This window comes from Neofelis nebulosa, chromosome 17 (assembly GCF_028018385.1).
Source record: "Neofelis nebulosa isolate mNeoNeb1 chromosome 17, mNeoNeb1.pri, whole genome shotgun sequence".
Classification (NCBI taxonomy): domain Eukaryota; kingdom Metazoa; phylum Chordata; class Mammalia; order Carnivora; family Felidae; genus Neofelis; species Neofelis nebulosa.
The window spans coordinates 55484688-55500012 of NC_080798.1; the positions used below are offsets into that span (position 1 = coordinate 55484688).

General features: G+C 56.9%; 1 protein-coding gene across 2 annotated transcripts in view; it reads left to right on the plus strand.

The window, feature by feature from the left end:
* Positions 1 to 15325, plus strand: part of CMIP (c-Maf inducing protein) — a 233304-nt gene that overhangs the window by 139768 nt on the left and 78211 nt on the right. Inside the window, exons 1-3 of one of the 2 annotated variants that reach the window (XM_058708804.1) lie at positions 376 to 444; positions 2726 to 2851; positions 14740 to 14790. In XM_058708804.1, coding sequence (XP_058564787.1) covers positions 391 to 444; positions 2726 to 2851; positions 14740 to 14790 — 231 coding nt within the window. In that variant the 5' untranslated portion in view covers positions 376 to 390. Of the gene's footprint in view, positions 1 to 375; positions 445 to 2725; positions 2852 to 14739; positions 14791 to 15325 lie in introns of those variants that run through there. The other variant, XM_058708803.1, reaches the window with a different exon arrangement.

Consider the following 15325-nt stretch of genomic DNA (forward strand, 5'->3'; position numbering starts at 1 on the left):
CGAAAGGAGATTTTTTTTTTTTTTTTCATTTGTCAATTAAGTTTTAATTTTAAAATTTAATTCTTAAAATGATCCCCAGAAAGCATCTTCCCCAAGTATGTTCTGTGTCATGATTAGAAGTAATACATGGATGAACCCTGTGTTATTTAGGAAAATAATTCCTTCATTTAGAAGAAAATGACTACCCCCGTCTCAGTGCCAGGGTCTGTTTGGGCACTTGGAACAGAACAGGTGGAGATTTCTGCTCTTGTGCTGGAACACTAGCAGGGGAGACAGCACACAATAAATACTTGAACGTGGGTTCAGATAATAAGTGTCTAACCAATCCCCCGAGTCCCTGGTCGCACGGATATTCTCGGGACAAGATGTGCAGTCAGAGCTGAGTCATTGATGGCGGAATACCGAGAACAGAACAGTGCATGGGGCGCAGGCCCAGGCTGCAAGGTGAGGGGAGCCCACACATCTGCACCACGGCAACTCTCCTGGTCAGACACACAGGCTCCTGGGATTGGTGCTGAGGGGTGGGCTCTGTGCCTTTGGGGAAGGGCAGAAGGGATCTGACTGCCCCTCCCCCGCTGCCTCCCCCCCCCCCCCCCCCCCCACCGCCTCTGTTTGCTAGGGACCTGCTCTGGAGCCTCCAGGCTTTTCCTGCTTCTGTCCCCTCCTCCCGAGTCTCTTCCCCAAACAACACTCCACCCCAGACCCCTGGCTGGGTCCACAGGACCCTCTGGGAGTGGCCTTCCTCCTTTGGGCAGTCTCCTCCCTGAACACGCCCAGCTTGTTCCCACGCCTGGGCCTTTGCACTGGCCACGAGCTCCGAGCTCTGGGGCGTACTTCTGCTCCACCTCTCGGGGGCACCGGGCACCGCAGCTCTTAGCCCCTGTGAGCGTACCCTCTTGGATTCGTGGTGCAGCACCTGCTGTTTATTTGTGTATTTGGTTTGTTGTCTCTTTGCCCCCCTGGGCTCCTGTCTCATCCACTGCTGTATCTCCAGCACCCGGCATATGGGCCCTATAACGTAATAGATGCCCAACGAATACGTCAGATGAGTGAATGAGTAAATGAATGAATGAAAGAACCTCTCTCCCTTCCTGAGCCCGGTGACCGATCATATCAGGGAGATTTGTCGCAGCCTGTGCCCTCAGCCCTCTCCACCACCACCACTGCATCTCAACTTGGGCAGACAGAAATGGAAATTTAAAACCTCGTGGCGGTCCTAAATCCTGATGGTAGAATGAACTCGTCAGGCCATGGATTTTACATTGCGCCCCCACTTGTGTGCAGCTCAGTGGGGAGTGGTTAGGGCACCGATTCCTGAGTCACCAGCTCGGTTCGGCCCTGGCCAGCCCCCGTCCCAGCTGGCCTACCTTGGGCAAGTCATGTGACACCTCAGGGTCCTCATCGTGCGGTGGGATGGCCCTGGCACCTGCTCCACGGGGCCGTTGTGAGGATGGAAGGAGACCTCGCTTGGCGCGTGCCACGGCTGGGGACGCGTCAGCCGTCACATTCTGCCTTCTCGGCTAAGCTACGCTTGCCTCTGGCTCTGCTAAATTATGGCTTCCTGGCTTCCTGGGGTCAGGGCGGTAAGAGCGCTGCTGGTACCTGGTGACCAGTGCATCCCCTTGGCTCCTGGTGCCTTCTCTCCGTGACAGGGGAGCTCCCTCAGAGAGTAGTGAGCGGCTGTGAGTTTCTCTCTCCCTGCCCTCACCCCAGCATTGACCGACGAAAGCTGTTCCAGTTCTTCCTTTCGACACAAATTGTCGAGCCCTTGCCATGTGCCGGGCTCTGTGGAGAGAGGGCAGGGAGCAAGACAGACATGGGGCGGACCTTACGGAGCTGCAGCCTGGCCAGGAGGCAGGCATCAGTAGATGACATATGGTAAACGTCCACAGTGATTCAGTGGGGTGCGCGGAGCGCCGAGGGCACAGGGAAGGATGTGGCCAGGTGGGCTTTAGGGTCTGGGGGGTAGCAGGCCCCCCAGAAGACCTGTGGAGCTGAGGCCTGGACATTGGAGGAGGAGATGCCAGGGATTGGGCCACAACCGTTTGGGGACAAAGGGCAGGCTAACTGTGTGGTGCCACCGGGTGGGCCGTTGGGGAGGGCCGACAGAGAAGAGAAAGTGGGTGCGGCTGGAGGAAGGAGCTTGGCAGGGGTGGAGGGGCACGTGGGATTCGTGCTTGGGCCACCAGGAGCTGTGGAAGGACACTGAACAGGGAGTAGGGGGGTACAGTTCGTCGACTTGGAACGTGGCCCTGGGTCTTGAGTGGGGAGTGCATATGTGGGTGGGGAGACAAGACCCGGAAATCGAAGGGGGTCTATGACTGCATTCTGGGCAGGAGAAGGCAGTGGCTTGCACACAGTGAGGGCTGGAGGGATCCAGGCTCTGCCCTGTGCTGGGCCCCGCGAACGCCCAGAGGAACAGGGCACAGGCTTTGCCCTTAAGGTGTCCCCAGTCTGGTCCCGACTCTACAGCTCCAAACACGGGGGCGAGTTTCCACTGCAGCCCCCTCCTGCCAGCTGGGATGCTAGGAAAGACAGAGTTCCTTTGGTCTCCAGAGTCGCCCCGTGTCTGTACCAACTCGGTTTGCCTGTTGCCAGAATGGGGGGTGGGGGGGGGTTGGGAGGATGTTTTCTGGAACCTTCTTTGAGGCATGGATACTGTGCCTGATCTTGTAACCAATGTGTGTCTTCTCTCTTTCTTTTTCTTTTTTTCTTTTTGCTGCAGCCAACTGGGTACATGGAAAACTCGGTCTCCTACAGCGCTATTGAAGACGTTCAGCTGCTGTCCTGGGAGAATGCCCCGAAGTACTGTTTACAGCTCACAATCCCTGGGGGAACAGTCTTACTGCAGGTAGGAGAGACAAACATGAACAAGCAGTTTCCTCTGCCCCCTCCGCGCCCTCGCACTCCGCTTTCCCTCAGAGGAGACGGCCAGCTCCCAGGAGGGAAGGTTATTTAGCTTAGGGCACATTCTTCTCCAGCATAAGAAAGGTATAAACCGTGGGGCCCTCTCTGGGAGAGGAGCAGGGAATGTGCACAGACTGAGCTCCTACCGCCTGCCTGTTGCAGCCCAGGAACCTTATGTCTTATGCTTTTCTTTCTCTCCACAAACCTGAGAAATGGGTCTTTTGATCTCCATTTTACAGATGAGGTAACTGAGGCGCAAAGGCATGTTTTTAGGACTTAGAAGGCTGTAGTAAGCAACACATGCCACCTTTTGCTCTACTTCGAGTGAGGAGGAGGTTCTTCTCGTCGGTCTCAGTCTTTTTTTTGTCCTTTGAGAGAGAGAGAGATTGGGAGCGTGCACACCACGAGCAGTAGACAGGGGCAGAGGGAGAGAGTCTTAATCAGGCTCCCCGCTCAGCCCAGAGCCTGATGCGGGACTCCCTCCCACGGCCCTGGGATCATGACCTGAGCCGAAACCAAAGGTCAACCGACTGAGCCCCCCAGAGCTGTCTCCTTGGAAAAGGGTGCATTTTGTGTGTATCGGTCAGGGCTGTTGTTTGGAAACGATACAAACATTCAGACTCTCTGAAGCGAAAAGAATTTGATGCTGTAATTATGTTCAAGTAACTGGGAAGTCTAAGAGAGGCCTTCAGACATAGCTTGATCCAGGAGTCAAGTGCTAATAGTATTCAGGGACTCTCTCTGTCTCCATTTCCTGGCTCTCTTTCTGTGCATTGGCTTCATTGTCAGGGACGGTTTCTCCATGCATGAGAAAAATGGACTTTTTTTTTTTAAGTTTATTTATTTATTTGAGAGAGAGCATACATGTGGATGCATGAGCAGGGGAGGGGCAGAGAGGGAAGGAGAGAGGATCCCAAGCAGGCTCCTCACTGCCAGCAGAGAGCCCGCCTCAGGGCTGCAACTCATGAACCATGAGATCACGACCTGAGCCAAAATCAAGAGTCGGTTGCTTAACTGACTCAGCCCCCCAGGCACCCTGGGAAAGAGGGACTTCTATCCTTAAAAATGTGAGAGCCCATTTTCCTTCCAGTACCCTTCGGTAAAATCTCACAGAACATTCTGACTGGCCCTGCTGTAGTCCCCTACATCCCAGGGATGGCCCCACCCTAGGTTACATACCCAGCCTTGACCATAGGGGCTGTGTACTCTCATGGCCCTTCCAGGGCCTTGTGGTCCGGGAGAGGTGGGTCCACCAGGCAAGGAATCGTGGCTGAAAAATTTGCAGCAGTGTATACATGCGATGTGTCCTGTGTCGTTTCGGGCAGAGCCGTCCCAGCCTCCGGCAGGGACCCCGAGTCCGAAAGTGCTCATCTAGAGAGAATTCATTCTCTTGTCTTTGGGAGAACAGGCCCTCCTTTTAGGAACATATTCTTTCTAACTCTGTCACTCCAGGGAGATCTGCCCTGAGCCTGAAGAGATGTTCCCTAAAACGCATTTCCAAAGCGGCCACTAGATTGTGTAACAACACTGAAGGCGAGAGGCACATGGTCTGGCCTCTGAGGAATGCTGAGCTCAACAGGCTGACTCGAACAGCTAATTCTTTAGAAAAATCGTCTTCTTTACTGTCACCCCTTGGAGGACACCAACACCATGGCCGCCCGTCTGTTTTCTTCTCAGTTCTGGCGACCTCTGCACTGGGCTGTCTTTCTTCTACCTGCCCTCACCTTTTTCCTCCTCCCCACCCCCCAGCCCAGCCAGCAGAACTCTCCTGTCTGTCCTTCCGGCCCCTCTGACAGCTGCCATCTGGAGTCTGTGGGGGCAGCCACTTCCGGCCCCCTTGGGCTGGGACCTGAGCAGCGGCGGGACATTCGGGGGGTGGGGACAGTAATAGCATCCTGTGGAAAGCTGGAGAAGAGGGGTACAGAGAAAATCCTACTGACTCACAGAGCACCGAGCCGGCCTGCTCCCTGTGCTGGGGGAGGAAGGTAAATGAGCCCCTTGGCCCCATCCTCGAAGAGTTGTGGGGCTCTCTGGGGAGACCGAGCTCTAAACACGTGACTACAGAGATAACAGCTAAAATAGAGGCACATCCCGGAGGGCAGGGACTGACTCACTTGGCCTGGGGGGGCCAGAGAAGGCTCCCCAGGGGTGGCGACGTTATAGTGGGGCATAGAGGGATGAGTAGGAGTGTGCCACGATGGGGGGCACACACTCGGGGCAGAGGGAATGCGGGTGCAAAGCATGAATGTGAGAGAGGGGGCGTTTGCTGCCCTGGAAGAGAGGGGGAGGCAGGTTCAGGGCCCTGTAGATGATGTCCAGAGCTCTTGGGTCACAGCCAGACTCTATGGGTCTTACTAGCCAAGTGAAGAAGCCAAGGCTATGTTCCGAGGGCAATGGGGAGCCGTGGAAAGCTCTTACAGGTTGGAAGGGACAGTAGAGGGATCAGTCTAGTTGCAGGACAGAGAGGGAGCACCAGAGGGAGGCAGGAGGGAGGGAAACCTTGAAGTAGTCCAGCTAGAGTGGGGAGGGCCCTGAGCCCCAATCTCCTGGGCTGTATAGTGGCTGCTGCTTGGCCGGCAGGAGGGTCGCATTGTTCCTGGGGCTGGAGGGGCCGGCGTCCCCCCAAGGAAGGCCCGAATGCCGCTCACCCAGGGGTGGAGGGGCAGGGAGGCTTAGAGGGATGTGGGTTGCTGGGCAGTGGAATGTCCCTTTAACCCAGGCCGTGGCTGCGGGCCGGCGGTTATGACTCGCCTGGCTGGGGCTGCGTCCGGCCGTGGCCTCGCGTCAGAGCTCCCCCTGCCGAGCCGACAGGCGGGCCTGCGCCAGCACCCCCCTTGCTCGCTGCACCCCCCAGCTCCGGTGGACAGAGGCTGGAGCAGGAGAGCGGGACTCACACACGGCCCTCCACCCCATTACTCAGGGAGCCTAGGTGGGTGCAACCCCCCCCCCCCAGCCTCTCCCTCCGCCGTTTCCACCAGCTTCCACCTTGCTTCCTTCTCATCATCGCCCTCCTCCCTCCCCTCCATGATTCATGGGTCGTGTGTGGCCGCCTTGTTACATAACTGGGTTCCGAGTCATCTTGGAGATGGCCTTTGGGCTGGAAGGTACCTGACGCCCCAGGGCGGCGCTCCTCGCGTGCTGTCGACAGTGTCCGCAGGACCCTTCTCTGGGTTTGTCCTGGTTTGTGTGATGGGACCCGGAGCTGTGGCATGACTGAGCAGTCCTCCCTGCCGTGCGTGCAGGAAGGACCAGGACGCAGCCTGCTGTGCTCAGGGGGCAAGGCCGCCTGGAGCAGCATCGTCTGGGTCTGGGCGCCCCTGGCCACAGGGCAGGCAGAGGGTGAAATGCCCCCCCCAGTGGTGCCTCCCGCCGGCAGCCACTAGCCACACTGGGTTGTCTGCATTTTAATTTACTGAATCAAGTTGAGAATGCAGATCCGTGGTCCACTGGCCACATTTCGAGTGCTCGATAGCACACGGACCTAGTGGCTGCTGCTTGGACGGTGCAGATAACGACCGTTTCCGTCATCGCAGAATGATGGAAGTGCTGCACGGGGCTGGACCCTGGAACTTCTCGTTGCGGCCCCGTGTTCCACGCACTGCCTCCCTGCCAGAGGAAGAAACCTCACAAGGCTGGAGGGTCTGGCCTGTTCCAGCAGCTCTGAAGAGGGTCACGTCCTGCTTCATGTGTATGGCTGTTCTCTCCCGTGGGGTGATGTTGGGGTTGCAGGGGTCCCCACGCTCGCCTGCCAGGCTCTCACTCTCGGTCTCTCTTTCGGGTTCTCGTACCCACGTGAATCTGTTTTCCTCTGTCTCTCTCTGACACTTTCTCTTCTCCCCGTGTCTCCCTGTCTCTCGCTATATTTCACTCTCTGCTTCTCTTATAGTTTTTTTTTGTTTTGTTTTGTTTTTTTTCCTGATGTCTTTCTCCATCCCAAGCCTCTCTCCACCCCAGGCCCTTCTCTCCGTGCATCTTGACTTAACTGCCTCTGTGTCTCCTCCTCCCTCTGTTCCTCCCTCTCCAACCTCCATCTCTCTCCCAGGGACCTCCTGACAAAGCTGCTTTGTTAGAATTTGAATCGCTGCCTCACTCAGACCTCTGGGAGCTGACCTATCCGAGTTCAGGGAAGGTTAAGAGACGATCTCTGGCAACCGTGCCTTCTCCCAGCGCAGAGAGCCCGAGCGATGTGCCAGCAGGTCGAATCCCCAGACAAAGGCACCAGCCTCCCAGCCTTGTCCAGTTGGTGTCTTTCTGGAAGCTTTGTGTTTTTCAGCATGAGCTCCCTAATGCCATGTTATTAGAATCCCCGGGTGCAGAAAGGGCCTATTTATCTTCTTTCCCCCCTTAATGCCCTTTGTGCTGATGTTTCATTGTGAGGAAGTAACTACATAAGAACATAAATGGTGCAATGAAAGCGTCCAGGGCGGGGGGGCTCCTTGCCGGCCTGTGGGGTGGGGTAGCCAGCATTAAAGAGCCCTGTGGCGCCCATCATCTGGGGATTTCTGCCTTGCAGTTGGGTTTCTGCCCATCCGTGAGAAGTAGACAGGAGCCCCCTGCTCCTAAAACAGGGTCCAGGCGGAACCAGAACAAAGAGACTCTCGTCTCCCGATGGTCTCAGAGACCGGCTCTTCTCCCAAGAGGATCTCCAGAGGCCAGGCGTCAGGGGCAGGGACAGGGTGGGTTCCCTTCTTACTGGAAGCCAGTGAGAAAGAGCTTTCCGGTCTGAAAAGCACGTGCTGTTTTTTCCCTAAGAAGTTGGGCCAGGAAGGAGAACTTGGGAACAGTCACCCACAGTGCACCCTTGGCTGTTTTTCTCACCTCTCGAGACAATACAACAATGAGAGAGAACTTGGCAACTTTCGAAGAGGAAATTAGGCAGAATTTGCCTGGAACGAGGCCCTTCCAGTATTAGAAAGATTTATCGCTAGGAGAAATTAGCGCTGGCCTGAGCAGGCCTGCCTGCCTCCAGGGGCTCTTTCCCATGCTTGAATCCAGTGACCACCCCCCCCCCCCCCCCAGGACTCTGACCTGCACCCTGCGTCCCACGGCGCCAAGTCGTCCTGGCTCAGCTGCCCATACAGCAGTATAGAAACCCTGTGCAGAAACTCACCCTTTCCTCCGGGCCACGTACAGCCCAGTCCAGAGGAGACCTCTCCTTTCCATTGGGAGGCACTTAGAGGTGATATGTTGGGATCCCGGACATCCCCCCGCCCCACGCCCCAAGCAGCATCCGTCATTCTTCGAAACCAGACAAACCAGAAGAAGGAGCAGTTCGTGGCCCACCCTCTCCGGCTCCATCGGTGAGAGATGCACCGCCCCCCTTCGGGAGGAAAGTTCTGGCCCCTTCTCTTGTTTGCGACGTGGGGATTGGAACCCGAGCCGAGTCCTTCCTCCCCCCTTTCACCAGGCATAATGCCTTCAGATTCCCCAGCCTGCTGGAGCCCAGACACATGGCTCTCCTGTTGGTGGCGGGCAGCCTGTGCGGCCTTGGACAAGCAGCAGTCACCTCTCCAGGGCACTGATCTTGTCTGTGAGCTGGAGTCGTAGGACCTGCCTCCTTGGCTGTTGTGAGGACCAGCGTTACTACACGTAAAATACTTAACACTGTGCCTGGTCACAGGAGGTTTTCGGGGAAAGACCGCCGTGACTCTTTTTTAGTCCCGATCAGATACACCTTGGGGAAGAGACGGGATCAAGACTGAGTAGTTCTTTAGAAGCGTGACTGCACATGAGATTTTCTTCCGACGAGCAGGACGGGTGATGCTTCACCCATCCATCTAACTCTCCACCCACCCAGTCCATTTATGTATCTGTCTGTCCACCCGTCTACCCATCCGTCATCCATGCATCCACGTGTCCATCCAGTCATCCATTCAACATCCCAGCCAATCTTTTGCCTAACAGACATTTCTCTGGGTTTTGCGGACGCAGTAGTGACTAAATCAGACATGGTTGCTGACCTCATGGAGCTCACGGCCTGGAGAGAGAGAAGAACGATGAGATCAGCACTTGCAGGGCAGGGTAGGGCAGTTAGATGAGCTTCCGCCGCCTGAGGTGGTCCGGGATGGCGAGGGAAAGGGAAAGCGCGGAAAGGAATTCGGGGCAGAACTGAAGGGTGAGTAGCACAGCAGGCCCTGAGGGAGGAGGAAGGCAGAGTGTTCCCGGTAGGATGTATGTCCGGTGTGAAAGCTACATGAAAAGCGAAGCAAGCCGGCTCATGCTCGGTTATGCTGCCGTGGCAAAGCAGCCCCAGCTTCTCAGTGGCTCAAAACAGCAAAGGGTTTTTTCTCGCTCAGGCCACGTGTCCGTTGTGGGTCAGCGGGGAATACTGCTCATGGAGCCGGTACCGTCTGGCATGTTCCTGGTTTTACCGCGGCAAGGGGAAGGGACCCTGCTAAGTAGCGTGCTGGCTCGTAGAGGCTCCACTGGAAGCGACGCAGGTCATATCCACTCACGCTTGGTTGGCCACGGCCAGCCCCGTGGCTTCGAGTACCTGCCACGTGCTGGGAGGAGAGCTGGACACTTTGCGGGAGGATGCTGATAAGACCACAGCAAGTCTGGGCCTCAGTTTGCTCATGAGAAGCGTGGCAGGAAGGGATGGGCTGGGCTAGAATTGGGTCCCTAACCTGCGGCCCCTGGTGTCTTCCAAAACTGCCTCTGTGTGTGTGTGTGTGTGTGTGTGTGTGTGTGTGTGTGTGTGTGTGTGTCTGTGGGTGTCTTTGCGTGCACCTGCATGTGTGTGCAGTGGACACATGTGCACTGTACTTGGGTGTGATTCTGCAGCTTGTTTCAGGTTCTCAAAGGGATTCAGATTCCCATAAATCCCCCCAAAAACCAAGAACTCCTGAATGGTGATCCTTGAAATCCCTTTGAGCCTCCAGTTCAAAGAGCCTCATTTGTTACGATGGACGAACATAGTCACGACCTCTGTCTTCCTCCAAAGTGCAGCCAGCCCAGAGGGCACAGCGAGGGCTGTGGCCACCTCTCCTCCCGGTCGCGCTGGGGAATGATGAGCCCAGTGGGTGGGGTGGGGGACGTCTGCTGTCTCTGCCTCCCTGGAGTGGAGGCAGGGAACCGGATGGCACCTCCAGCATTTGCCCCCGTGTCATGAGTCCACTCGGCGAACTTGGTGACCCCGGCTTCACCGGGGAGGTAGCAGTTAATCCGACGGGACTCTGTCTCCTTTCCCAGTCCCGTGGGCGGGATGGGGCTCTGAGAGTGGCGGGAAGGAGGGCGGGGAGCGTGGTCCCAGCCAAAGTGCTGGAGGGGGCGAGGGGTGCAGAGGACAGAGAAGGGGCGCGTGCCAGACAAGCTGTAGCAGCGAGGGCGATGGTGTGGTCAGGGGTCGGCCTGGGTCAGCTCCCAGGCGGGTGGCAGGGCTCTCCCACCTGCTCGGAGCCTCCGTGCCTCGCCTCAGAGTGAGATGTGCGGAGCAGTTTGCTCTGTGCCTGGTAGGTGACATCAGCCGGGGTTCCTCAGTTCAGCCCCGTGCCTTGGGGAGGCAGGCTCCCCGGGTCCATGGTACAGGCGGGGTGGTCCAGGGTCACACAGCTGTTTTCAGCTGGGATCCACCAACTGCTCCACTGAACCCACACCTGCGTTCTTTCCAGAACGTGACTCCTCTGACCTCCTCCAGTTGAGATGCTCACGGGATGATGGAGGCAGCTGGGAAGCTGGGTGTGGGCAGGCGCGGGGGCTCTCCCACGTGAGGAGGGACTTGGAACATGCAGGGGATTCTGCCGGAAAGGTCAGGCCAAGAGGGGAGGTGAGCAGGGCAGGTGAGATGGGGTTATGTCGCTGAAGGAACCTTCTTCCCCTTCTAGACCGCAAGGCTGCTGTCAGACAGGACACAGCAGACCCAACGGAGACCTGGGGACGCGGCCCCAGGCACCAGGGCAGGGGAGGAAACGTGCACAGCCATCTCTGCTTGGCAGCAGGCCGGGCACATGGAGGTGGAGGTCGAGGTCGAGGTCGGGCAGAGCCAGACCACCTGCGGGGTGGGAGGAGGGCTCGTGGTGGAAGCAGGCGAAGCTGCCGCTCCGGGGCTGGCCAGCGCCTTCTGGAGGAACAGCTGGAGAGAAAATGCTTTGGAACATGCGTTTTTGAGAAGGAACAAGTGTCCAGTGGTGCCTTGTGGGTCAGTCTTGGATGTAAGCAGGCAAGATGGACTCAGGCCGTCTCCAGCAGAAAAGGAATATACTGGAAGGACTGGCGGGAGCCTGGAGAACCGCCTGAGGCAGGTGGTAGCACCGAGCCCGCCCAGCCTAGGGTTTCCCTTCAGCCCAAGACACCCCTCTGCCTCATGATGAATTCTTAACCCCTTCATCCCCACATTGCATGGCTCAAGACCCAGAGTCCTGGGCAGGGGCTTCTGACTGACGCGACTGACGCGGCCTGGATCACCTGCTCCTCACAGTCAACCAGGGGAGGGGCGCCCCCCCCCCCCCGCCCCCCGCCTTAAAAATCCCCAACAGGAGCTTGCGTGCTGGGGTGGTTCCCAGAATGGGCAGGGCTGGGCCTGGTCACGGGGAGACCAGGTCTGCGTTCGATTCGGCGGCCGAGGCACAGAAAGGGAGTCACTATCTAGGGCTTCCTACCTGTGCTTTCTCACCTCCTGCTTTGTGTGCGTGTTCATTCATTCTTGTGCAGCCGGCCCGCAGCGGTACCCGCTACTGCTAATCAGCACGGGGGATTTGGGCCTAAGGCTCTGCCCTCAGGGCACCTGGGTGGCTCAGTTGGTTGAGCATCTGGCTCTCGATTTTGGCCCAGGTCATGATCCCAGGGTCGTGGGATGGAGCCCTAAGTCGGGCCCTGTGCTGAGTGTGGAGTCTGCTTGAGATTCTCCCTCTCAGAGACTCACTGTCTCTCTCTCTCTCTCTCTCTCCCCCCCCCACACACACACACCGCTCTCCCTCAAAATAAAAAAAAAAATTTTAAAAAGGACTCTGCCCTCAAGGAGCTCATTCACTTGGTCATTCAGTCCAACCAGTGACACCTTATGGGCATTGCCCGGTCCCACTGTGCACCCCCAGGACCAACAGAGCAGCCCCTCTGAGCGCTAACTAGCCATACCTCCCACACCGGTTTTCTACTGCTGCTGTCACGCATTACCACACCTTTAGCGGTTCAGACAACACAAATTTAGTACTTGTTTGTTTCTAGTTCTGGAGGCCAGAAGTCCAGCACGGGGCCCACTGGGCCAAAATCAAGGCGTCGGCAGGGCTAGAGCCTTGCAGAAGCTCTTGGGAGAATAGCTTTCCGTGCCTTTTCCAGCTTCAGGGGCTGTCTGTGTCCCTTAGCTTGTGGCCGCATCCCTCCAACCTCTGTTTCTGTCTCTTCTCTCTGACCTCCAGCCTCCCTCTTGTAAGGACCTTTCTGATGACATTGACTCGCCCAGAGAACGCAGAATGACCTCCCCGTTTCAAGGTCCTTAACTTCCTCAAATCTTAGCAAAGCCCATTTGCCACCTAAGGTGAGGTCTTCGCAAGGACAAGCATGTGGACCATCTCTGGGGGTCCTGTATTTGGCCTCCCGCACCTGCCCCTCTCTCTGGCCAACTTGGGTGTGTTAAAAAGCCCAGAGATGGTTGTGGACTGGGCGTGTGCCGGGTAGGCTCACACCGGCCGGGACCAGCCCCTGAGAGCGGATCCAACGCGTCTCTTCCCAACTGTGGTCCAGGGATTTCCCTCCTTGCGGCGTGGAAGCAGCCACAGTGGGATCGTTTACAGCACAGAAGGTGGCACATGCTGTGATCAGGGCTTTTCTATTCTGCAAGCCTGTTGTTCCACATTTATCAGCATCCCACAGGCCGTGGCTGCACAGATCCTGATCGGTGCTGTTTGTAAAGCGTCTACACGTGCCAGGCGCTGAGCTAAGTAAGGGTTTTGCGTGGATTATCTCATTGTTGGGGATCTTTGCATCGCTCTCCCTGAGCATGGGGTGTATTTTTTCATCCTAATGAACAAGAAGTGTCACAAGACCATAGAGCTAGGTCAGCACGGATGGGAGGTGAGTCAGCCACAAACCCTCCGGGGTGCTGCTGGTCCCGTGAGACGCCCCTTCGGCCACCACCTCCCCAGTCAGGTGACAAAGGCTCTGTGTCTTCAGGGAACTTGAACCCAGGTCTCTTGGAGACTCAGCCACCGCAGAGGTCCCTGAATCACATGGAAGGTGTCCCCCCGCCCACTCCCACTCAGGGCAGAGATGCCAATTTGCCTTGTGTCCACAGGCTGGTATCAGTCTGCCAGTCTCTGAGTTTGCACACGGGGACCTGGTACCCTTACCCTCCCGCACTGGCCACAGAACAGGTTCATTTATTCAAGCCCAGAGATTTCCCCAAACTGTGCCCTGGGAGAGCGGCTAATGTCCCATTGAGGATCTGGGTAGGGTACCTGGATCCCCTTGACAGAGGGTGACCCGAAGTTATACCCGCTTGTGCGTGTGTGTGTGTGTGTGTGTGTGTCCATGCAGGCTGGGAACAGAAGTTGGACTTTCATACTTGGAAAGAAGCTCCAGCCTTTGCGAGAGTCCCGGGACCATGAAAGTCAGGGTCAACTTAGAACAGAGGGCTGCGGGGTCAGGCGAGAACAGACACTGCATTTCTGCCCTTAGGGATGGTGACTGGAAAACTTGGAATGCCAGAAACTTTGTGGTTTACAGCATGAGTCAGACTGCCTGGGTTCAAGTCCTGGTCCCACACCTACTCCCTGTGAGCCTGTGGGAACGTTCTTAACCTCCCTGAGCCTCAGTTTCTTCGTTTGTACCGTAGGAGTGACGATGCTGACGGTCCCGACTTCCCAGGGTAGACTGGCCAGGACCAAACAAGCCAGTCCACGCATAGACCTTAGCGCTGTGTCTGGTGCACATTAAACGAACCATAAATATTGCTGTTATCACCCAGAGCCGTGCTGGAACCGGGGGTGAGAGCCCCAGCAGCGTGACAATTGCAGGGCCTTCCTCGGGCCACGATTCACTTGAGAGGGATTAGTGATGACAGTAACGACAGAGGCTGTGTTTCTGTGTGAGCACGTACTATGTGCTAGGCCCGATTCTGTGCACCTTACAGGAATCCTTCCCAATCCTCACAGCATTCCTGCAAGATAGGGTTAGTGGCCCCGTTTTACGGAGAAGAAAATCCAGGCCCAGTTGCCAAGGTCTGCGAACTAGGGTGGTGCACATCTGGGAAGATTTTGCTCCCTGCACAGTGATTTTTAACTCGAGTCCCCCTGAGTTCAAGGCCGGGCGCTCTCTCCCATGACTTTCTGCGGTTGGCAAGAGGTTCATAAACCCACAGGCTGTGAAGCCAGCCTGCCTGGGTTTGAATGTACTTAGTTGTTGTGAGACATCAGAGACTCAGTTTCTCCCGCTGTGAAATGGGCGTAGCGTTAGCCACCTCACAGGGCTGTTGTGAGGGCTGATGACAGAGCACGTGAATAACAGGCGCCAGGCGCCTGGAGCAGTGCCTGGTGGAAAGGAGGCACCCGATCTGCTCCTACCACCGTGCCTCTCTCCGCTCACCTCGTCCCCTCCCGTGATCCTAATGAAGTCAAGATACGTGTGCAGTGAAAGCTCTTCAAGCAGCCGGTGTCTGGAGTCACTTATACCCAGCAAATTATAAGCACGCAGCGGCAGTGATGACTCACTTCAGAAAAGTCCCCCCGGTTGCCACTTCTGTTTCGGTTTTTGCACCCGAAAGGTTCAGCTGCGTGGGTCCCTGTGCTCGGGCCGCAGGGCAGACCCTGCTGGACGGGGCAGCCTGGGGCCCGCGCAGTAGTGCCCTGACATGCTGCAAGCCGGTGACCGGACCTTGCTGTCCTGTTCTTGTCGTTGCAGGCTGCCAACAGCTACCTGCGAGACCAGTGGTTCCATTCTCTGCAGTGGAAGGTAAGTCCTGACTCGGTGGCTGCTTTCGGGCGGCCGCCTCGTCTCGGGCAGCCTCCTGCCGGCTCAAATCAAACCTCGTCTGTTACCCGGAGGTGTGAGGGCAGACGCCTCCTGCCTTCCAGACAGCTCAGCCCGGGAGCATCCCTCCAGTGCACGAAAGCCTCTCCCCCTTCTCCCTCTGACGTCCGGTGGCTTTCTCCCTGCAGTGCCGAAAAGGCGTTCCTGCCCCGTTAGCCTTTGACTTTGCTCAGGAGCTTTAGAGCGTTGGGCCTGCTTCCAAAAGGACCATAGAAGGGCTTGCTTTCAGAACAGGGGCCCGCCTGAGGGGCTGGGTGAGGCAGGCTCCAGGGTCTCAGGGCTCTGGGTTGAAAGTAACTTCAGAAGGTTGCTCCAAACATAAGTTTTTCAGGGAGTCCACCACCCAGCCATTCTCCCCGCTCTTCACTTCCTGTCCGTTACCTGGTTCTTTGGCCCAGTTTTCCAGTTCGAGCTCTGCATAGGATGGTCCAGAGCCTTTTAGCACATAAGGAAATTA